At 39.1% G+C, this 24,396-nt stretch overlaps 1 protein-coding gene across 2 annotated transcripts in view; it reads right to left on the bottom strand.

Annotated features, from left to right (window-relative positions):
* The window catches only part of SLC4A4 (solute carrier family 4 member 4), a 307,296-nt gene that overhangs the window by 27,719 nt on the left and 255,181 nt on the right, over window positions 1-24,396 (bottom strand). For both annotated transcript variants that reach the window (XM_073805320.1, XM_019932691.2), the window contains 2 exons: window positions 14,226-14,339; window positions 12,408-12,569 (listed from right to left, as the gene is read on the bottom strand). In XM_073805320.1, the coding sequence (XP_073661421.1) occupies window positions 12,408-12,569; window positions 14,226-14,339 (276 nt within the window). The remainder of the gene's footprint in view (window positions 1-12,407; window positions 12,570-14,225; window positions 14,340-24,396) is intronic.

The raw sequence follows: 24,396 nt of genomic DNA, 5'->3' as shown, positions 1-24,396 counted from the left end.
TGTGTTGGCCATTCATGATCTGGCCTCTGTTTACATCTGCAGCCTCATCTTTGACCTCTGCCCTACTTGGATCCTATATCACGGCCAGTTTCAACCATATGCAATTCCTTGAATATGTCTTACTCACTAATGCCTTTTGTGTCTTTGCCCATATAGCATCCCTACCTGGAATAACCTCTCTTTTCCTTCTTTCCTTGGGCCAGTCCTACTCATCCTTAAGACTTAAATCAGCCTTTTTTTTTTTTTGGTAGTTTTTCCTTCCTTAGCCCAGGTGACATAGGTGAGTTTAGTTAGGTTAGATCTCCTCCTTTATGTTCCTCTGTCTATCACTTTACACTTTCCTCTATCACAGCACTCATCACACTGTTTTGAAATTGTAGATGTGTTTATCTGTCTTTGATATCAGACTGTAAGTAACATGAGAAGCTAGGCTCTATCCTGAATACCTAAGCAGAGTACATGATGCATAGTCAATGCTCAATTAATTAAAAAGTGAATGACAAATAGCATGTATACATTCTTGAGTGGCAACTATAAACTCTTAATTAGCTACATAAAAAATTTAAACTTATTTGTTAATCGGTAGAAATGTGAACCTTTTGGAGGGGGAAGAGGGGAGGTGAACAACATCTGGAAATACCACATAGTTTCAAGCCTTATTTAGACTAAATCACTCAAGACCATATTAGAGGTACCAACATAGTAATCAATGGGCAGGATCCCCAAATCTTGTCACCAAGGAAACTGTAATAACCTAAGGATGTGCACACTGGCCAGATCAACGGGTCAAAAGAAGACTGAGTGCAGCAAAGTCATGCATGTTACCCCGAGCCACTTCCATGCTTTCTTAAACTATTTCAAGTAAAACAAGTTTGAGCTAGATATCCTGGAGACTAGCAAAAAGGGGCCGCATAATACCAAAGAAGGTGGAATGAGGATTTTAGAAAGTAGAATACAAAGGTAACCACAAAACCACCAGAATAAATAAAAGTTCTGGGGCAAAATAATTACAGACACATAATTACTCTGCCTCTTGACATCACTCCCTTCAGAAAGTCTTCCTTTCCCTCAACCACGCTGAGACTACTTGATGCTCTTAAAAGGAAGGGAAAATTATCAACTTGACCTGAAGGTCCTGCCTGATTTGCCTCTGCAGAGCTCCCTCTCCAGACTCAACCCTCCCTCTCTCACTGCAGCCACACTGGATTATTTTGGTCATTCATTCTTGCCAGGTTACCACCTCTTATAAAGCCTGTTCATATACAGTGATTCCTGTGCCGTCCTGTGTTCCTCTTTCCACCCAGTCTCACTCAGCTAATCCTACTGTTGTGTGAGATCTCAGTGTTAAGTGCCACCACCTTGGAACTCCCAGCACCTTGGGACTAGGTCAAACCCTCTCTTATAGACTCTTAAAGGACCATCACTTGTCTTTCGCGGTACCAGACACATTTGCAATGTCACATTTTGCATGATTATTGGGATGATGTCTGTCTCCCTCAGGGACCAGAAGCTCCATGAGGACAGGAACCATGTGCGTTTTTGTTCACCACTGAAACTCTAGCACATGGCACTGCGCCCATTACTGAGTGGACACTAGATAAATGTTCATTGGATAAATGAATGCATGTTAATTCATCGTTCAATGGCACTCTGCTAGATGCTAAAAATAAAATTATAGATAATGACACAGTCCTTGCCCTCAAGTTGCTTGCAGAGTAAGTAGTACAGCTGGACAAATCAATAGGCATCCTCAGTACCACAGTGTTAAAGGTCTACGGCAGGGGTGAGCACCCAGGAGGGGCACTCAGCTCAGCCCTAAGTCAGGGATAGTTTGCATAGGAGGTGGTATCTAAGCTGAGTCCTAAAACGTAAGCCATAACCAGCTGGGAGACAAGATATGGAGATGCAGGGGAAAATAACAGGCAAAGGAGCTACCATTTTGAGAAAAGTAAATAGAGTTGGTGCTTAGGAGGAGATGGGAAAGGGGGAAAATAAGGCTAAAGAAGTTAAGAACTTTGATGTTTTGCTGAAGGCTTTGGAATTCTTTCTATCATAGAGCGACAGGAAGCTACTGAAGGGTTTTAAGCAGGCAAGTGATGCGATCAGATTTGTGTTTAGAAGGAGGGCTCTGTTGGATTGTAAAAGATGTGTTGGAAGAGGTCAGGACTGGAGGCAGAGATGACAACACTGCCGTAATCCAGGCTTGAGATGATGCAGTTCAAACTAAAGGAACAGTAGTGGGGAAACACAAAGGACAGATGGGAGAGATTTTAAGGGGACTGAGTCCAAAGAGGGAAAAGCAATGAATTTATTTTGCCTAATTTCAATGCTTAAGGCTTACAATGTCTAGTATGGTGTCCTACACATAGTAAACACTGGAGATATGTTTGTTGAACAAAATGATAAAAGCTATGCTCAAAAATTCATGGTGCCCCAACTATTGCCATAAAGACCCCAGAACGCAAATGGTTATGTTAGAGAAGTTGTTCCTGCAAAACAAACCTGTATGTATGGACATGAGCCACTTCTAAGGTATCTCTTTTGGCTACAAGTGTCTGAATAACTAGATTTGAATGGAATGAAAATAATATTAAAATATTTGGCACTTTTTAATGGAAATAATACTGTACGAAGTATAGAAAACAGCATTTTTTCGAAAATGCCATGTGACATCTTTGCTTCTCACCCCTCCTCCCTACTGCCTCTTGCCTTCTTCAGATTCTGATCATCTCTCTCCTGGATTACACAGCAGCCGCCTGACCACTCCCTCCACCCTCCTCCTCTCTTGTACCTCTCCCATCCGTCCTTACTGCTGCCAGAGTGAGGGTCTAAAGTACAGCTGTGATGCCACCCATCCAGGCTGGCATGCTGAGGAAGCAGGGGAGGCCAGTGGGAGATGAGTAGCCCAAGCAGGACGGAGCAGGTCCCACGAGCCTGGCTTCCCACGCCGAGTCTCCTGCATCTGAGTCTGTGATGGGGGCCCTCACAGATTCCTGAAACGATACCGTTCCCTAAACGTGTCCTGCACATTATGTGCCACTCTTCAAACTGGCACTGTTTCTGCAACTTGACATCTGTTTAAATCCATCCTGTCCCTTCAAGGTCCAGCTCAAACTCCGAGGCCTCCTTCGCATCCACTCAGCAACCCTCAGCTCTCGATACCGCTCTGGCCTCAGAAGCCCCTGCTTTATTCTTGTCCCTGACAACCCACTCTCCTCATTGCTTTCCCTGCCCAAAATCCTTCAGTGGCTTCTTGTTTCACTTAGAATAAAACCTAAGCAGTGTAAAATTATCCTTAAGGTTCTACATCGGTGTTTCTCCCAGAACTATTTTGCGTGCCAGGGGACACGTGGCAATGTCTGGAGACATTTTTGCTTGTAACAACTTGGCGGGAAAGGGTGCGACTAGCATGTAGTAAGTAGAGGTCAGAGATGCTGCTAAATACCCTACAATACACAGGATGGTCATGACCAACAAAGAATTATGCAAAACGACAATAATGCTGAAGTTGAGTGATCTGGTGATCTGGTCCCACTCCCACTGACCTTATCTTTTTTTTTTTTTTTTTTTTTTGCGGTACGCGGGCCTCTCACTGTTGTGGCCTCTCCCGTTGCGGAGCACAGGCTCCGGACGTGCAGGCTCAGCGGCCATGGCTCACGGGCCCAGCCGCTCCGCGGCATGTGGGGTCTTCCCGGATCGGGGCACGAACCTGCGTCCTCCGCATCGGCAGGCGGACTCTCAACCACTGCGCCACCAGGGAAGCCCTGACCTTATCTTAAATCCCTGATTCCCCAAGGCTCCAGTTACACTGACCTGTTATCTGTTCCTCAATACACCAAGCTTCCCACCCAGGGCCTTTGTACCTACTCCTATCTTTGCTTGGAAAACTATTTTTTAAATAAACATTCATTGAACACCTGTGCTAGGCCTTGTGTTAGATAAAACAATAAGAAAGGATACCTGCCCTTAAGAGGTTTACAGGTTATTAGTTGAAGTCAGGTGTGGAAGCAAATAATTTATTGTATGTGAAAGATACAAGGCACAAAGAAGGCAAGGTCGTTTTCAACCTAGGGGTGGATATGAGTGGTGAATACGGGAAATCCACTAAACTCCTTCAGGGCAGAGACCATAACTTAGAACAATTTTTATCTTCAACATCTAACACAAGTGTTCCATACAGAGCAAGGACTTAGTAAGCGCTCAAGAGGTTAAGTATGTCCTTTAAAGTTTATAAAAGTCCTTGTCTTCATGGATATAAACCCAAAAATGTCCTACTTTCTGAAACTGGAGATTATTTTAAGTACAAGGATAGGAAGTGAAACTTTACCTCCTTTTGATATTGTATATGATTTGTCAATACAGAACAAAGGTCATTCAGGAATAAATCCACAGAAATCAAAATCTATGAGAGACAAAGATTAGCCTCACAGTTTACATCTGATAAATAGATGATAACAAAGGAGTCAGGAGCAGTACACACACACGCACAGACACAGAATAAACATTTGTGCTAGGAGCCCCCATGATTCAGAGAACAAGCTGGTTTATGGGGACACCTAGAACCATGACACAGTTTCTCCCACCAAGGGAGGGGACACAGATTTGTACACAAATTATAATGTATTTTAAACAGAGATTCAAAGAGGTTTGAGAAAGACACCCAAGAGTACAGAGTGTTTAGCTACGTCTAGTGTGAACCCACAAAATCTTCCCGCAGTGATGCCATCTAAACAGGGCTTTGACTAATGCAAGCACTCACTATGAGAACTGGAGATGGGCAGGCAGGTTCTTCGGTTATCACCCACCTCATACGGTGCAACAGCTCTGAGAAACTTGTGGCCACAGATAACAAAATTCTTCAAGATGTATTTACTAAGTCTACCTTATGGAAATCATTGTGATGGGCCACACGAGAGCTGGAAAGAGGCCTAAAACATGGCCCTTGTCTTGAAAACGTTTGGCTCAGAAAAGAAAATAAGGTAATTACACAAAAAAACTACTGTGCAAGACATTATGTGACCAATGCCACAGAGTAATACAGTAAGTAAGAGCAAAAACAACAGCAATAGAAATTAACATTATAAGTGAAGGTTATGCTGACAAGTTTTTATATTTGGAGGATCTTAAAGGATGGGGATGATTCTCATAGGTGGTAATCATTGAGGAGTGGAGAGGAGAGTTGGAATAACCAGCAGAAGAAACTGCAAGGTGAAGAAAAAACAATTCATTTGACCAGGGCATTGTATATAGTATGTGGAAAGAATCATTTTAAATTTTGGGTGAGGTCATATCGCAAAGAGACTTAAATTCCAAGCTAGGGCAAATGGACATTCTTCAAGGGGAGAAGGTTTAGAGGGCCAAGGTATAAAAGTTTAAGAACTACAGGACTGACATATCAAAAAAAATGCTTTAAAAAATATTCCAGCTTTTGGAATGAAGCAAGGGAGACTGGTTATTATTGATAACTCATGGTTAAACCATTACAACAGTCTAGACATGAGATAAAAGGACTGAATCTAAGGTATCATAGCAGAAATGGAAAGGAAAAATTAAAACAGGGCACGTTTTGTTTTGTTTTGTTTTGTTTTGCGGTACGCGGGGCTCTCACCGTTGTGGCCTCTCCCGTTGCGGAGCACAGGCTCCAGACGCGCAGGCTCAGCGGCCATGGCTCATGGGCCCAGCTGCTCTGCGGCATGTGGGATCTTCCCGGACCGGGGCACGAACCCGTATCCCCTGCATCGGCAGGCGGACTCTCAACCACTGTGCCACCAGGGAAGCCCCAGGGCACATTTTGGAGTTATCCAAGAAAACACACTCAAATTAAGTGTTTTACCATAGAGTTTAACAGAGAAAATCTATTGCTACAACGACCTAATATCTATTTCTGGATACCGATTCCAAGCAATTTTTCCCTCCTGCACCCTATCTTTAACACTTAAAATCACTTCCCTTGTGAGAAGTATCCCTTGCTTTGAAGCCTGAAGCTCACACTCTCTTCCTGCCTCTGCAATGACTCAGGGAAAGACCTTGGAGAAGTCATGACCTTGCTGAACCTGGTTTGCTTTTGAGTGCTCTGCAGGGATAAAGTGGGACATAACTAACCAAAATGATGGCCAAAAAAAGCCAAGTGCCTTGGCGTTCCTCATCAGTACAGAGCTGCTCAGCAGAGTGGGAAGGTGGATCCCATCCTAAACAGAACAATCAGCCAGCCAGGGCCATCTGACACAGAGCCAAAGCCAATGCCACCCAAAAACATGCTGCTTTCAGTATCACAATGCCTCCACCTCTCTCACTGTGTCAGGTTTCTCTTTTGAATCAATTTCATAGCAGTCAGGGCCCTTAATAATTTTAGATAGAATCTCCAGTTTTCACATTCCACAGCCTCTTTCCTTAATGAAAAACAAAATTATTTGAACAAAACAATATCCAGTGTGAAAAGCCTTTGATTCATGATGATATCCCCACTGGTATCTTTAGATTTGTGTCAAAACACTGGCATTTATTCTATAACTACTGTTATTCAAAGGAATGATTTCTAATAAGCAATTCCAAAAGTGATGAAAACATTTTTTATGTATTCAACTCCTATTTTAAGAGGTAAATCCTAATATGCCTTGATTTTCTAATGTTTTCTATAGGGAGTAGAATAAAATTTCAGTATTTTATCAACCCCAAATTGGCTAAATTCAAAATTCTGAATTTTATTAGTAAGAAAACTTAATGAGCAAAAAGAATAGGCATTTGCCTTCAAGGACACATAGCAAATCTGACTAACTATATATCAAAAGTAAGAATATGTTTCCAAATTTTTTCAGAATAAAATATATTAGTCAACATCTATTCCCAGCCTTTCAAAAGCAAATCAACACTGAATTCCTCCCAGTAAAGAACATCTAAAAATGCTCAACAAAATACAGAAAATATCTTACAGAAATCATGGTTTATCTGCCAGAAAGTAAGAGAAATAACTGGAAACAAAAAATAATGGCAACAGGAAAGAGTAAATCTACAATGTCAGTAAACCCTTGAGGCCTGGGCCTGCCCAGCAAGACTATGCCAATCTTTGGCGGGGTAAGGCATGGGGTAGAATGACCATCTGACACCAATCCTAGGGATATGGGGGAAAGGGCATAGATGGGAGACACCCCCTGAAATAAAACTAGGATACTCTAAACACAGCATACCCATTTGGTAGACTAGGGGGAAAAAGCACCCTACAGAGAGAGACAGTGGGGATACAAGCCTCTCTTGGCCTTGCCACTAGATGTAATGCCATTAAAAAAAAAAAAAAAGATTCTCCAAAGATATTTCTAACCATAAACCTACAACTCAGTTTGGAGCTGGACTTCACATTACCTCTGCAGTCTGAAAAACCTTAAGCTAAAAGTGTAGTGTGAATTAGTCCTAGCCTTTTATGAATTAGTCTTGCCACCGCACTCTCAAACGCTGCATAGATATAGACATAAAATATTGAAACTATATTTCATCAAGCTTCTAGGGAAGCAGTCAAGACTACTGCAAATTCTTCAGTACAGATATGGCAGATTTTACTTTCCAAAAATGGCTGGGAAAATATCTCCTGTCCCACATATTTTCCTACAATGTAAAATTGCCACTCCTCCATCAAACAGTGGAGTCCTTCCTTATCTCCTTGAATGGAGGATGGTCCTATGACTATTTTGACCAGCTGACTCTGGCAAAGTAATGAAGTAAAACTGTGCCAGTTGCAGGTGCAACCACGATATGGCCTAATTTTTCACTTCTTCATTCTTGGAAGTCAGCTGCCATGTAGTAAGTGCAAATAACCCACTGCCATGCTGTGAGAAGCCTACACCACATGGAAAGACCCTGGAGGATGAGATGCCATGTGGTGAGAGGGGGAGAGGGGAGAGGAAGAGGGAGGGAGGGGGAGAGGGAGAGGGAGAGAGAAGGGGGGAGAGAGGGAGAGAGAGAGAGAGAGCGAGAGAGCGAGAGAGCGAGAGAGCGAGAGAGAGAGAGAGCGAGAGAGCGAGAGAGCGAGAGAGCGAGAGAGAGAGAGAGAGAGAGAGAGAGGCAGGCAGACACACCAAGGAATATCAAGGTATGTGAGACATGTGAATCAGTCCGGTCAACCCTTAGATGACATCAGCCCTGGCCACTATCTAACTGCAACTGCAGGAGAGACCTCAAGCAAGAAGTATCCATCTGAACCCTGTCAACCCAAAGAAACATGAGAAATAATAGTAAATTGTTGTTTTAAGTTGTTAAGTTTTCAGGAGGCTTGTTATACAGCAAAAGATAAACAGAAAAACAACCTGGTTATCTTCAACAAATAAATTACAAGGGGAAACAAACAGATTGATGGAGGGGAGAATCTATGGACTGATAGTTTATGAAAGACTTACGGGATTCCCTGGTGGCGCAGTGGTTAAGAATCCGCCTGCCAGTGCAGGAGACTCGGGTTCAATCCCTGGGCTGGGAAGATCCCACATGCCACAGAGCAAATAAGCCCGTGTGCCACAACTACTGAGCCTGCACCCTAGAGCCCACGAGCCACAACTACTGAAGCCCACGTGCCTAGAGCCCGTGCTCCGCAACAAAAGAAGCCACCGCAATGAGAAGCCTGTGTGCCGCAATGAAGAGTAGCCCCAGCTCGCCACAACTAGAGAAAGCCCGTGCGCAGCAACAAAGACCCAATGCAGCCAAAGATAAATAAATAAAATAATAAATAAAAGTTTATGAAAGACTTAAGATAATGTTCGAACTTTATTTGGATCCTGATTTAAACAAATACATTATGTTTTTAAAGTTTAATATACATATGACACATTTGCAAATTTAAATATTGACTGAATTTTTGATGATATTAAGGAATTTTGTTAATTTTTAGACTGATAATGGTATTGTGGTCATGCTTTTCAAAAGAGATCTCAAAAGAGATCTTATCTTTAGAAATACATAGTCCAAAATTTATGGATAATATGGAATGCTGTCTACACTTACTTCAAAGTATTATAGGAAGGGATTAAGATCATGGAAATTTAAATGATACAAGATTGGACAGGAGTTGTTAATTGTTAGAGTTGGGTGATAAGTACTGAGTTACACTACTCTGTCTTCTTTTGTGTATGTTTACAACTTTTCCATAATAAAAGATTTTTTCATGGGAATAAATTTTTAAAAAAGTGTTCCCAGGTTGGCTGGACTCTCCTATATCTCCCAGAAGCAAATAAAATCTCTGGAAGGCTCTGAAGCATTTCATAGGAAGATTATTAGCTCACATTTTTTTTTTTAAAGAAAAGCACTAAATACATGAGGAAGAAAGTACAGGTAAGTACAGGTAAGAGCTGAGAAAACAAAGTTCAGAATCAAACCCACAAAGACAGCAAATATATATATACAAAGTTCAGAATCAAACCCACAAAGACAGCAAATATATATATAATATACTCTATTATATATATATTATATATATATATTTATATATATAATATATATTATAATATATATATTATATATATATAATAGATTATAATATATATTATAATCTATTATATATATATAATAGAGTATATGGAAGAATAATAAAGAAGGGGATTATCAAAATTGAACAAGAAGATTTGGAAAAGAACAAAACAGAACGTCTTAACATAAAAAAATTTATAATTCTTGAAAGGAAAAATTCAATGGAGTGGTTTGGTAGTAGAATACAACCAACAGAAGAATAGAAAGATCTGAAGAAATTATCCAAAATATAGCACAGATACTGAAGACAGTAAATGTGAAAACAAAACAGTTTAGTAGAATTGGGGCACAAGATGGGGATGTACAATAAAATTCTACTTGTAATTCCAGAAGGATGTATTAGAGATTGAAAGAGTCAAAGAATTACAAAATTCCATAACTGATAAAAGACAGGAAGATTCAGGAAGCCCAGTAATCCAATAATAGTAAAAAGAAATCTCTGCTTACGTAAGTTATAATAGAACTCCAAAATAAAGACAAAAAGAAAATGCTACAGCACCCAAAAGAAAAGAATGATCACTTACAAAGCAATGAGAATTATACTGACAGTTCACTTTTATGGAAGTCAAAAATAATTGAAAATAGATTCTAAATGCTGGAAAAAAAATAGCTTTCAACCTAAATTATACATCCAGAGAAACCACCTTTCAAGAATGAGGGTGAGAGAATCATTTTCAGGCAAACATAAATGAGAGAGTTTACCTCCCAAAGACGCTCAAAGGAGAAAATTTCAAAAGTCTGGTAAACTAGTACTGTTTAAGGGAAATAATTCAGTCTAATGAAAAATATTCTGAAAAGGAAGGTCTGAAGTGCAAAAAAAAAAAAGAAAACTTCTTGGTAATTCTAAAAATCTTGACCATGTCTAATTAATTGGATTTTAAAATTCAGGTAGCAATAAACTCTGGGTATTAACAGAATATGATATGGGAAAGAATATCAAACTTAAAGCATTCCTTAGCTCTTAGCATTATTCAGGAGAAGTGTAAAAATACTGACTAACTTTGGAACTTAAAAATGCATATTAAAATATGCAACATAATCACTAAAAGGTAAAGTATGTAACTTCCACCCTAACAGAAAAAAATGTAGAAAGCAGAAAATAAGAAAAACAAACCTGTACCAACCTAAAAGAGGACAAAAAAGGAGAATAAAAAAGAAAGAACATAAAGTTATACAAACAAAGCAAAAATAATGTGCTAAAGATGAATCCAAATCTATTACTCATCACCATCAATTTTAATGGATTAAATTTAAAAGTAAAGATTGTAAAACTGGATTGTTTTAAAAGTCCAACCATGGGTTATCTACAGACACAAGATACAAGGTATATTGAAAATAACAGAATGAATACACATAAGGTACCACAGATTTATTAGTACAAAATAAATTAATCTTTAAGGCAAAAAGCATTACTAGAAACAAAGAGAGTCACATAAAAATTCAATTCACTAAAAAGATAAACTATAAATGTAGATGTACTTAATAACACGGTTTTAAAACAAAGCAAATATTAGCAAAAAACAAAGACATAGTATAGAAAATCAATATAGTAAAAAATTGTTTCTTTGAAAGAAGACCAATAAAATTAACAAACCTCAGGCTAGATTGATCAAGAAAAATAAGAAGCACAAATCAATAATATTTATATATATATATATATTTTGTGGTACGTAGGCCTCTCACTGTTGTGGCCTCTCCCGTTGCGGAGCACAGGCTCTGGACGTGCAGGCTCAGTGGCCATGGCTCACGGGCCCAGCCGCTCCGCGGCATGTGGGATCTTCTCGGACTGGGGCACGAACCCGTGTCGCCTGCATCGGCAGGCGGACTCTCAACCACTGCGCCACCAGGGAAGCCCAATAATATTAAGATTTTAAAGGGAAAAATAACAGATTCAGATTACAAAAATGACAAATGATAATGTTATAAACAACACTGCAATAAATTTTAAAATAGAAGAAAAAAGGGAAAATCTAAAACGTATAAGTTACTAAAATTGAAAAATAGAAATTCTGAATGTCTCATTAAAACATTTTGATCACCAGTTTTACAGTTTCATACAGAAACCACCTGGCCCAGGTAGTTTAACAACTTGTCTGATCATTCAAAGAAAAGATAATTGACATATTATACACAATAAAGAGACTATTATATTCTATTTCAGAGAATGGGATGGGAGTGGAATAGAAGGAGAAATACTCTCCAGCTCATCTTATAAGGAGAGTATATTTCTAATACCAAAACCAGACAGGGACAGTATAAGAAAGGAAAAATGCAGGCCAATGTCACTCTTAAACAGAGATGCAAAAATCCTATATATACACACACATATATATACATATATACACATAAATATGTACATATACATATATAAGCAATATATATTATATTACATATTATAATATATATATATTAACAAACCAAGTTCAATTGTGTGTAAGAAAGAAACTATATATCTGCCAGGTTTCAAGGTTGGTTCAACAGTATAAAATCTATTAATATAACTCACCAAGTCAACAGGTTAAAGAAGAAAACTCATATTTTTATCTCAATAGTTTATCTCAATAGTTTCCGAGAAAGCATTTGTCTTTGTCTTCATTAAGGACAGTTACCGTATTAAAATCAGATGAAGGATAACAGTGGCTGAGTGGTAAACAGTTTATATTGCCCTCTCAGATGGTGAAGAAAATATGATTTGAAACAACTTTTTCAGGTTTAAATGAGGTCTTCCAAAAGTATTATATTGAGAAGATGTGTCCACACAGGGTGATCTATGACTCTGCGAAGTCTTTAAAGAACATGAGCTGTAATTCCCATAAAACTATCTTGATTTTGAAGCATTTAATATTTTCAAGCACCAAAAAAGAAAGTAGAAGGCAGTGATAACCATTATTATGAAGATTTACCTTGAGTTTATGTTCTTTCCTGTTTACAATCACAGCTGTGATTTGCTGGTCCATGAAAATGAGAATGGTGACCAACAAAGCAGGTATAGCAGCTGCAAGGTACACCCACCAGGGGTTTCCTCCAAATGGTGGAACAAACCAACCTCGGTTTAGACTTGTTGGCTTTAAGTAGAGAGAAAACATTTTTTAAAACAATATTAATACATACTACTTGGTGAAAAATCAGTGGGAGAGACACACTTTTATATACGGAGAGCCAACATATTAAAAAACAGAGATATTTTTACTGATAGCTTGTACAAAGATTATTCAGCAAGAACTTCCTAAAGGAGGTTATTTTTAAGGCAATATTTTAAATGAAGGAAACTGAGAATATACGGTGATGGAAAAGAAGTAAATGCCAATTTTCACATTTAGGATGCTCCAAGGTAAGAATCAGGATGGAAGAAAGTGATTTAAGTTTAAGGGGTAGCCATAAGAAAAACCCAAATGTAATATTCAGTAAGGAGGTAGGCAAGAAATTACAAAACAACCATGAATTTTGTTCATGGGTTTTAGCAATTATACAGAAGTTGTTTTTACTACTGCCAAATTGCAATTGTTTCATGACATAATACATATAAAGCTACAAATATTTTATGTTATAATTAAGCTTATTTAAATACCCTGATCTTATTTTCATATTTTCCTATTCTTTTCCTAATTTTAAAAAATATAAATAAACTAAAACAGAATCCTAACTATGAATTATTTTCTCCACATTTACTATGAAGAAAGCTTCACTTCTCCTCTGAAGATATTTCTGTCTCACTTTGCTCATAACTCCATCACTGAATCTATTCACATTTTACTACCTTTACCAGGTTGTGAGCTTATAAGGAAAGGAACTTTGTCTTGCTCTTCAATGCATTTCAAATTCCCAGTATAGGGCTTGACTCAAAGCAAGCATTCAATAAATATTGACTTAACTAATGACTGAATAAATGAGCACTTACCTTTGCTAATAAATATATCATGGCAGAGAAAATGCAAAAAACATTTTGTTTGCTATAACACAGACATCCCTTCCTCATCAGGTAGTCATTAAGCTAAAACTGCAGTTCGTTTAATTTTTCTTAGCAAATATATGGTTCTCAGTGATGGAGAGAGAGGTTAGGAGTGTTCTAGAAAATAAGTGAAAGACTTGTGGTGAAAAATTAGATAGGGATATTTAAGAATGAATGAAATGTAAATATTACCCATTAGGCTTGTACATACCCACAGGTTTATAAAATGAATAATTCCTATATCTTTGTAATAACTAAAATGTACATTATATATACACATGTGTGTATATGGAAGGTAGTTTGGTGGCAGGAAAAGAGCACTGAATTAGTAATGTAACCTTAGGTATTTTACTTAATTTTTATAAGCTTCAATCTCAACTTCATAAAATCAGGATGATGATAGTTACATTGCAACCTAGAATTATTATATGGGTCAAGGTTATAAGTTGATAACCTTGAAATATCCAGTTGAAAATACTCTGGATATTTTTAAATACTCTAAAAATATAAAGCAGAGTTTATAATGTTACCATAAGGTATTTCCAATAAAAATCAATATAATGTGAACCTTGCATTTAGTCCTAGTCAGGCATTTAATTTTAGTGAAAAAATAGACAAAATGTATATATGCACCTAGCAACTGATCATTTATAAAATAAAGAAATGGACAATTGTACAAAACTAACTCAAAGAGAAATACAACAAACTAGAATAGGGGAAAGGAAAGAAAACCGAAGAATTCCAGGAATGACCAAAAGACAAGTTCACCTACCTTGAACTCACTTGGCACTATCAGTTTTGGAGTATCCACACCTACCAGGGCATCTATTACACAAAAGATGAGAATGGACAAGATAATGGCGAAGTCACTGATCAGTTTCCTTGCCTGAGAAAATAAAAAAGAAACCAGGGACGATTAGGCACTGGATATATATATCTGCCTCTGTTTGAAGTGAATGAAGAATTCTATATTTCCTAACAGTTTATACTAACAGCTTTATTAACAAATTAAAGGAGGTGTCGTATTGCAGAGAGATTATTTTTAAAATTGCTTTTGCATCACTTTCTTACCTGGCCAGAAATAATCTAATTGCACAGAACAGGTGTGAGAGAGAGAGAGAGAGAGAGAGAGAGAGAGAGAGAGAGAGAGAGAGAGAGAGAGAGTGTGTGTGTGTGTGTGTGTGTGTGTGTGTGTGTGTCTGTAGGCAGGGGAGGGGATTCAAAGATAATATATCCTTGAAGTACTATACAAACACTCTTTCTGTATGCAATACAAAGGAGACCGGAATAAGGATGAAATCTCAAGGCATATTATAAAATCTGCACAAAAATTCAGAATTCTGTTTATTACTTGGGAGGTAGTGTTGTGAGTACAGAGCAAGATAAATTCCACAGGTAACCTGAAAACTCCAAGAACCAAGCAGGGAAAGTGTTACAGTTCCAGTCCAATGAATGGGCTTAAGACCTCAGAGAAAAAAAAGCGATGAAAGACAGAAATCTGATGGTTTCAGTAACTTTGCCAAAGAAAATATTTTTCACTCTACGCTAGTGCTTAAAATCTCTTGTATGTGGAGCATCTCTTTCTCCACCTCTTCGTAAGTGTGGTCACCTAAACTTCCTAAGTACCTGCCTCTGGTCAGGACAAGGGCTGGGTTTTATGGGAGTGCATTAAACCCAAACCTTTCCCATGGAGTGGGTGCAGAATGGCCATTTCTGTGTCAGTACCAGAACATGGGACCATTTAGTTGGTTGGCGGTTCCTCTGCAGTGTCTAGCGGCACTGACAATGGCCTACGAGCATTACTATAGCACAGACAGCTGAGTTTCCCTGTAAGGTATGTACACATGGTTGTGCATAATTTGATCATTCAACAAAAATTTACTTAGCATATTCAGCCCTCTGTATTCACGGCTTCTGCTTCCGTGAAAACGGAGGGCCAACTGTAAGTACCTAATACTTTGCTTGGCACTAGGGATACCACAGTAAACAAAACAGACACAATCCATGTCTTCATGAAGTTCACAGTCAAGTCATACATGAGGAAGGCTGTTCCTAAACGAAATCAGGATTTATTCAGCAGTGATAACATAATCTCAGAGTAAGCAGTCAGCTTTCTGGTGCTGCTAGATGAAGAGAGATCAGTGATGGGCTGAGTGGCTGCACAATTCTCAGGATAGAGGGTCTTTGGACAGAGTAGTAGGACTACTGCAATCAGATGTTCAATAGAAACTGAAGTGGAGAATGGAATTACTTGGAGATGTGGGTGTGAAGGACATGGTAAAGGACATGGTAGTGCTCAATTTTTTTTTTTTTTTTTTTTTTTGCGGTACGCGGGCCTCTCACTTTTGTGGCCTCTCCCGTTGCTGAGCACAGGCTCTGGACGCGCAGGCTCAGAGGCCATGGCTCACAGGCCCAGCCGCTCCGTGGCATGTGGGATCCTCCCGGACCGGGGCACGAAGCCGTGTCCCCTGCATCGGCAGGCGGACTCTCAACCACTGCGCCACCAGGGAAGCCCGGTAGTGCTCAATTCTTGACCGTGACCAGGTATCAGAAGCCTTGGGTACTAGCAGCAGGATCAAAGATGGCCATTTGGCCAGAAGTTCCTTTCCCTCTTGGAGGACTGGTTTAGCTTTCTGGAGAAGTACACACAGAGGAGCAGAGAGCCAGCTATGGGACTTTTAGGCGCAATTTAACACCAAGCACAAATAGATGGCAGGGATCAATTTGGGGAAAACATATAGTACAGCAGTTAGAAGCACACAGTTTCTATAGTCAGATTAGCTGGGTTGGAACTCCAGTACCATTATTTCCTACTTGTAAATACTTATCCTTTCTTACTTTAATTACTTTATTTACTTTAATTACTTTATTTTAATTACTCCAACTGCAAAATGTAGACAAGATAATCTCTACAACTTCATTGGTCTGTCATAAGAATTACATAGGATAAGCCATGAAAGTGCTTTTTAGCATAGCACCTGCAGCATCACAAACTCTCCTAATATACATTAACTCAGGTTATTTCAAGTTCCACAAAGCCTCTTTGGCTGCAGAAACCACTGGAATAACTAAATAATCTACTGTCAGGAGGTCTCAGAAAGAAATCTTGAATTCCAAGAAACAAGAAATAAAAACCCAGTAATAATATGAAACTGCCACTCAGAGCTCATTTTGGTTGGAAGTATCTGGAATCCCTGCAGAAAAAGGATGCTTCCCAGGGGCTCAATATGGGAGGAAACACCCATTTTCTTAAGTTTTGTGCAAGTAAATTTTCACACGGGCAGCTCAGGATGGTCTGGCAAGAGACGGTCATTGTTGAAGCAGGCTCAGGAGTATATTAAGATGTTACAGCAGCCTCTCTGGTCCAGTAGGTCATGAATCACTGCAAGACCAGAGGTCACTGCCAAGGCAAAAAAGAAGTTCTCTCTTCTTTATCACCCTCCCAATCCTTACTCAGCAGATCCAACTTGTTGACAGCTCAGATATCCTACAAGTTATTCTTTCTAAAGAGGGTAATGGTTATTAAAAAGGCACTGCTCCTCCTTTTTTCCCCCCCATAAACAGGAGGAGGGAAGTAGAGGGTAGCAAATGAATCCAATTGGCCATTTCTTGGTAGAAATGCCCCTAGGGCCCGCACCTCTGGCCCTTCTAGGGGACAGATCTGCCTGACTGGAATCACTACCAGGCACCGGGGAAATGCTGCTTCTTTACTTAGGAGAGGAGTCATTCTCAGCCTTCCATAAACCAAGCACTGAAGCCCTAAACCTGCTCTTTCAGTAGTTTTCTTCATTTTAATTAACGGCAGATTATTTTTTTCCTATCGCTTAGGCCCAAAACTTTGGACTATCCATGCAACTCTTCTCTTTCTCTCACATCCTACATCCAACAGGTCAGCAAATTACGTTCAAAACATATCTGGGATCCTGTCTCTTCTCATCACCTCCATTGCTATTCCCACCCTTATCTAAACCACCACTTTATCTCATATGGTTCCTGCTTCCTGTCTCTATACTCGCCAACTTGAGGACACTGCCAAGGTATCACCCAGAATAATCATGTTAAAATTTAGGTCAGATAACGTAGAAGGCAGAGTAATTCCCCTCTAAAGATGCCTAATTCCTGGAACCTGTGAATATGTAATGTTACACGGCTAGGGAGAATCAGAGTTGCCGACAGAATTAAGGCTACTAATCAGACGACCTCGCAATTAGGGAAACCATCCAGGATTATTCCAGTAGGTCCAGTGTAATCACAAGAATCCCTGTAAGTGAAAGGGGAGGCAGGAGAATCCGTGTCAGAGTGATGCAGCGTGAGAAAGACTTGACTGGTCACTACTGGCTTTGAAGATGGAGGAAAAGGGCCAAGAACCAAGGAATGTGGGCAGCCTCTAGAAGCTGGAAAAGGCAAGGAAAGATAGTCTCCCCCAGAGGCTTCAGAAAGAACACAGCCCTGCCAACACCTTGATTTTAGCTCGTTGAGATATATTTCAGACTTCTGTCCTCCAGATCTCAAGACAGTAAATGTGTTTTAAGCCATCGTGTTTGTGGTAATTTGATACAGCAGCCACGGGAAACTACAGATAGTTTGGGCTTCCCTGGTGGCGCAGTGATTAAGAACCTGCCTGCCAACGCAGGGGACACGGGTTCAAGCCCTGGTCCGGGAAGATCCCACATGCTGCGGAGCAACTAAGCCCGTGCACCACAACTACTGAGCCTGCAAGCCACAACTACTGAAGCTCACATGCCTACAGTCCATGCTCTGCAACAAGAAAAGCCACTGCAATCACAATGAGAAGCCCACGCACAGAGACGAAGAGTAGCCCCCGCTCGCTGCAACTAGAGAAAGCCCGCACGCAGCAATGAAGACCCAATGCAGCCAAAAATAAATAAATTAAATAAATAAATTGAAAAAATAAAGTAAAATAAACAGTTTAAGTTTAATTATTAGTTTCACAAATTTATATATAATATATTTATATTATATATAAATTTGGTAGAAACCCTTGGCAATGGCATTCTTGTCAAGTGTGGCACTATTATACTATAGGTATAACAGTAGCTAAAAAGTCAAATGCTAATAATTCAGGATTACATTTCTTAAAATTATGGGGAAAGAAAGATACTCTTAATAATATTGCTTAACCTTATTAAAAATCACAGCTAGGGTGATATGTTCTGTACAGTTATATTCACTTCTATTTCCCCTTCCTTCCCCTTAAATTGTACAATACGGTTCAGGGACATCAGAAATCACTCCTGAAGAGTGTTTATTGTAAGACATTCATTCCTAAGATAGTGGATCTGGTTTGAACTTCATAGTCAAGGAAACTGATTTTTCCCAGGCCACTTGTGTATTCAACTCTAAATCCTCTAATTAGCGAAGGCAGGTAGGGGTGCTATTTTAGCAGGCTCTTCAGGTCTTACCCTGTACTAAAATTAAACTTTAATTTGAACTGCCTGAAAAATGTCAAGCTTTGAGTATACAAGCTTACTAGATATACTCTAGGACCCAGGTACAGTAGCGTGGCATCGGACTTTAAGGAAGTAAGAATCACTCTATTTAGGTCCTTCTTACCTTTCCAAACACATTTAGCAAAAGAAACATGTATGAATTTCCTTTCATTTTTTAGTTTATTTTATCTTTCCTTTTCATCAAACTCGATCTCTTGCAAAAACTCCATAACAGTACCCTTTTATGTGTCAATATATAAATAAAGAAATCAAATTAGAAACCCATAGTCCCTACTTCCCTACTAGTAATGATTAGAAGTGCCAAAGTTTTCATGAGAAAACTGTTCCCACAAGATTTCATGCCCAATCCTGTGGATTCAGAGGCCTCAACTTTAGCTTGGACAAACGTCATAACTAATGGGTCCATCCAATCAAATGCTAAGTCTCTCTAGGCTCACACTTCAATATCCTAAGAATATAAACTATCACAATCTAAATGAAACACAAGTTAACTAATATATATCAAAGACTAACTATAAAAAAGTTTGCTGTTCTTTTTGGAGTGGTACACAGATGTGCTATGACATATAATAATTCCTACCTCCATTCATGAATGGGGAAAAGGAAAGTGTGTTTCAACTAAGATTCTTATATACCAGAATGGTTTTGAGCTCTTTTATTTTTGTTTACCATTTTTTAATTATAAAATTGGAGAGGAGAAAAGTATTTCTGTCCTCTGCAGAGTTACAAAATATCTCAATCTAATAAAAAGCAACCTGCTTAAATATTTAAACTATCAAAGCAAAGAAGACATTAAGTGGATGGGAAGGGAAATTCAAATAACCATCTAATAAATCTATTATACACATACTCTTCATGAAGGATGGTACCGTATTAGTTATTAAGAGAGTCATAATCATTGAGACACCAACAGTGAGAAGCTAGTTAATTTACAGGGGAAAAAAATGAATTGGGTTCCTCTGAAGCCCCAGAGGATATTTGGTTTTCACTTTGCGAGGACTGCAGCTGCTCCTAAATTAACTGGGGGGAAAGGCTGTGAGCCTGCAGAGCAGTTCTCAATGGATGGAGCTGTTATAAAGAGACAACTACAGCAGCAGGCACTCTGGGGGTTCTCAATAAATATTAATTCAGGATGTCAATTCCTCGCATGATCGCCGTGCTTGGAAAATGCTAAACAACAGTGTAAAAACGAATTTATTCTAGATGAAAAAAAAGTGTGTCAGACAAATATGTGTCTTTGGCAGTCATGAAAAGGCACAAAATACTATGAAAGTTTAAATATTTGATCCCCTTCCCCCCATAGCCAATGCTATACAGCACTATAAAAGAAATAAGCATTAATATCAGTACAGCAATCATAATACACCGTATTTTGAATCAATAATACCCACTACAATTAGAATTCAATAAAAGGAAAGTCTGATTTAGACTCCAGGATTTTAATGCCATAAGCTCGAAAGTCAGAGAAATTCAGGGAACAAAGAAGGGAATTGGATTGGGTGGGCAATTTATCTAGGCGGGGCTTAAGAGCCAGTGAAAGTCTACTTGAAAAAAAATTGTTTTTCCAAGCAGGGAACAGAGGGGAGTAGGCCTAATCAAGTGGTTCAGCAGGGAAGCTAAGGAGACTTTAGCAGCCATGGGCCTCTTCCTCTATTCTGCCTCAAACTGAGCAGTAGAACAAAAGACCCAAATGCGTGAGTGCCAGAAGCAAATGAGTAAATCACCTGGGAAATACTATGTCCCAATCTGGTCACTATATTCTAAGTAGAAACTGAAAATCTGGAACTGGCTCAGAGAAGGATGGCCAGTGGAATAGGAGTCCAGAAATCACATCTCATACAAAATGACAGGAGGCCTAAAGAAGCTGTAGGGAGAAACTGCCTTCAAATATGTGAAATCTGTCATAGAAAAGAAGGACTAAACTTGTTCTGTGTAGCTTCGAGGGCAACGGCAGACCCCGAGGACGAGGCTGTGGAAAGGCAGGTTTGTGTTTTCTATCAGGAATGCCTTCGGAGATGTGAAGTTCCTGTTCCGGGAAGCATTCGAGCAGCCCACAGATGAGTGGTTGTCAGAAATGAAGAGGCAACGATGGACTAGATGGTATTCAAAGTCCTAATACTAAAATTCAAAGATTAAGACCCAAGTGTCAAAATTTCTTGATCCTCTAATAAGGTCTTCTTGGATATATCCCCCCAAAACCATTACAATAAAGGGCTTTAAAAGGAAGGTGGTTTTATAATTTACATTAAGGTACAAAATTTTAAATTTAAAAAGAACTGGTAAGTCATATGTATAAATGAGACAGTCTAGAAATGGAGCAGGAGATCATTTTGTGTTAATGGATAGATTTCAATGCTGGTGACTTTTGTATGGTGCTTCTGACCAACAAGTACCACGGTCAAAATGACTTCTGTCCACAGACTACCTCTATGCTGACATTAAAACCTCTCACATCACACGGCAAAAGGGACTTTGCAAACAAACAAAACCCTCAAAAACACTTTGGCCAAACAATGCTCCCAACCTTTTTTTTCTTTGGGCTCAATTCAGGTTGACTGTATTTTTTGTTATACATCCACAAAAACTTAAGTATTTGTAATCTTTGTTGAATGTTGAACAGATTGGATTGTGTTCAGAACCTATTACCCTCTGTCATTCTTAAGAAAAAAAAATATGAAAGTGAGTTTTGAATTAAAAACAAATTTGACTTTAAAAATTATTTTCCTTGGTACAAAATAACACAAGAATTTGAAAATCTGATTCCCTTTCACTGACAAGCAAAGTCATTTTCCAAATGAGCTTCAATGGCAGGATGTGGTCTGATGTTTCCGCAAGAACCAGCCAAATGTCACCCAGTATTATTAACACTAGGATGGGACAAAGAATACAGGCTCACTATTTCTTCCTCATATTTGGATACATTATTTGTTTCAATTTGATAGTTTTTACCATTCACCAAAAAAATTTCTGAGAGAAAAAGAAAACAGAGTAGGGATGCTACCTGATTCTTGTAAAGAGTTGTTTATAAACTAAACTAAACACATCCAACATTAATAGAATTGTCACAGGCCAAAAGGCCAACTAAGAATCATGGTTCCAAAAATACAGCTAATTGTAGAATCCTAAACTGTGTTTTATATGGATAAAAACTAACGTGTCACCTAACTAAAATGCTCATTGTGTTTTCACTGAAATTCCTGAAGCCCTACACTTTTTTCTCATCCATAAAGCCAGCTCCTCAAAGACCACCATCAATTTACTTAGGTCACATGAAGTCACCAAAGTGTGATCCTACAGTAGACAGTAAGCATGAATAGGGCAGAAGGATCAAAATGAATCATCCCATTTAAAAACTCAAAAAATCTAACTTATTCAACAAATACATATTAAGTTCCTACTATATTCCAGGCCCATGAATTACTTGTTTTTGTAGCCTTACCATCCAGTGTTGTATCAAGCACACATCAGACTCAAAATAATTTTTTTCAATATTGAATGAATATACTAATTAACTATAGAATTTAGAATACTGTTATTTTTTTAAGAAGGATATCAAAGAACATTCTGCTCAAATGTCATCTAAATAAACCACAGAAGTTGCCAAAGTTATTAACGGTACCTGGCACTTTCTGATCTTCTCTATTTAAATGACAATAACAACCAGAAGGATATTAAAGAATCTTACCATTACATCAATTCATGGGCGTGTTAGAACTCTTACTTTTTCCAAGGGGAGGAAAAAGAGGAAATTAAGTAGATCCTTAAGAAAAACATTTTCATGCCAATTACGTACATCAACCAGCCACACTGCATCTGACTATATTAAAGTATCAATAATTCTGCCTAATTCAGAGGCTCTGTGGCTTTATGAGTTCTACTAATCACAATCCTGCTCCATCTTCAAGCTGACTGCTTTCATTTTGCCACTACATATTGCAGTGATGGCATCTCTGCTCCGTGAGCACCACCACTTGTCGGTAGGGGACTCTGGAAGAACATTTCCTGGTAATACCCCAGGCCATCTGCCACAGAAGACCACAGATTATGCTGTGATGCTCCTTCAGGAAGTTTTGATGCCAAAACACTGGCAAAAGACTTGAGGCCGATGTAACAGAAGAGTAAATGTATGGGATAACAGACTAATGCACCCCTCTAAAAGGGGTGGGAAGCACAAAGGGGGCAGTCAGTGGGGTACTGTACTCCACCCTGTTCCACTGAGCATTAGGGCTCTCTGGAAGTGCCTGACAGACAAATCAAATTCCTGATGGACAGGCTAGCAAAGGCAAACTGTTTCATCTTAAGTGTTCACACTTATGGACTGCCAGTGGCTTCATGAGGGAGGGGAAGAGTGGATAACCAACCCTGGTCTAGGCAAAGGCAATGAGAGACTGAACTAGGGGAGCATAAGTGTACATATAAAGGAGAGCGATTATAGCAGGATAATCGAGGGGGCTGACGAGTTTAACTTGATAAAGAAAAACTTGGAAAGGTAAATACGATGGATATCATCTTTTATCATACCAGATGCATTTCTACTCTTTTCCACCAGGCTCTCTGCCTTGGGAGGCTGACCTGTGTGGTCTACAATAGGCTCACGTGCTCTCCAGATTCCAGAAGCCTTCAGCCTGGGCAGGCCATGGGGGGAAGAGAGAGATCAGAGCATTGATTCCCAAAGCTATATCCCTTTGAGGTTGCCTCAGACTGGCTAAACCCCTCAATCCAAACTCATGGGGCCTTTCAGGAAAGCTCTCTCTACAATTTTGTCTTCCCCAGGTTCCAGCAACCACTCCTTTTCCACATTCTTTGAGTGAGGGATAGTAACAGTCCCACTGCTACCAGACACTACACTCTCCTTTGCCGTTTCCCTAAACCTGATCTCACCTTTGCAAATGATGCTTTCATTAAACCCCTCAGACTATCCTAATTTGAGGGTATAATTTGCTTCCTGCTGGGACTCTGACTGATACACCAAGTATGATTTTAAGATTTTGATCTTGGGTGGCTGTGAAGAGAGGTGATATTATTAGCTGAGGTAAGGAGTACCAGAAGATAAGGACGTTCCACTGTGGAAAGACAACCCCACGTTTTGAATTTGCTACACGGCGATTGTGGGTCATCCACAGAGAGAGGTTGGCAGCAGCTGCAAAAGCAGACCTGGCATAAAGATGGAGAAGATAATGAACTTTTGGGAACCTGTAAGTCCTGATCATTGCTATAAGCACAAGTTGAATACAGAGAACTTATTTTAGGAGATGGAATGAGAAAACTCTCTTTAAAATTATAGAATACTAGAGTTTAAAGGATGTTAACTGTCATCTATTAATTTCTTTAAGTCTCTCCCTTTACGCGTGTGGACTAAAGTCCACATTTAGCTATCAAAGGGCGCACAGTTAATGGCAGTGCTGGCACTAGCATCTACTGCTTCTGGGTTCCTACATCTGTGCTCTTTCCATAAATTGCAGCATTTATCTC

Source organism: Tursiops truncatus, chromosome 5 (assembly GCF_011762595.2).
Source record: "Tursiops truncatus isolate mTurTru1 chromosome 5, mTurTru1.mat.Y, whole genome shotgun sequence".
Lineage (NCBI taxonomy): Eukaryota > Metazoa > Chordata > Mammalia > Artiodactyla > Delphinidae > Tursiops > Tursiops truncatus.
This window is presented reverse-complemented; position numbering and strand designations above follow the sequence as displayed.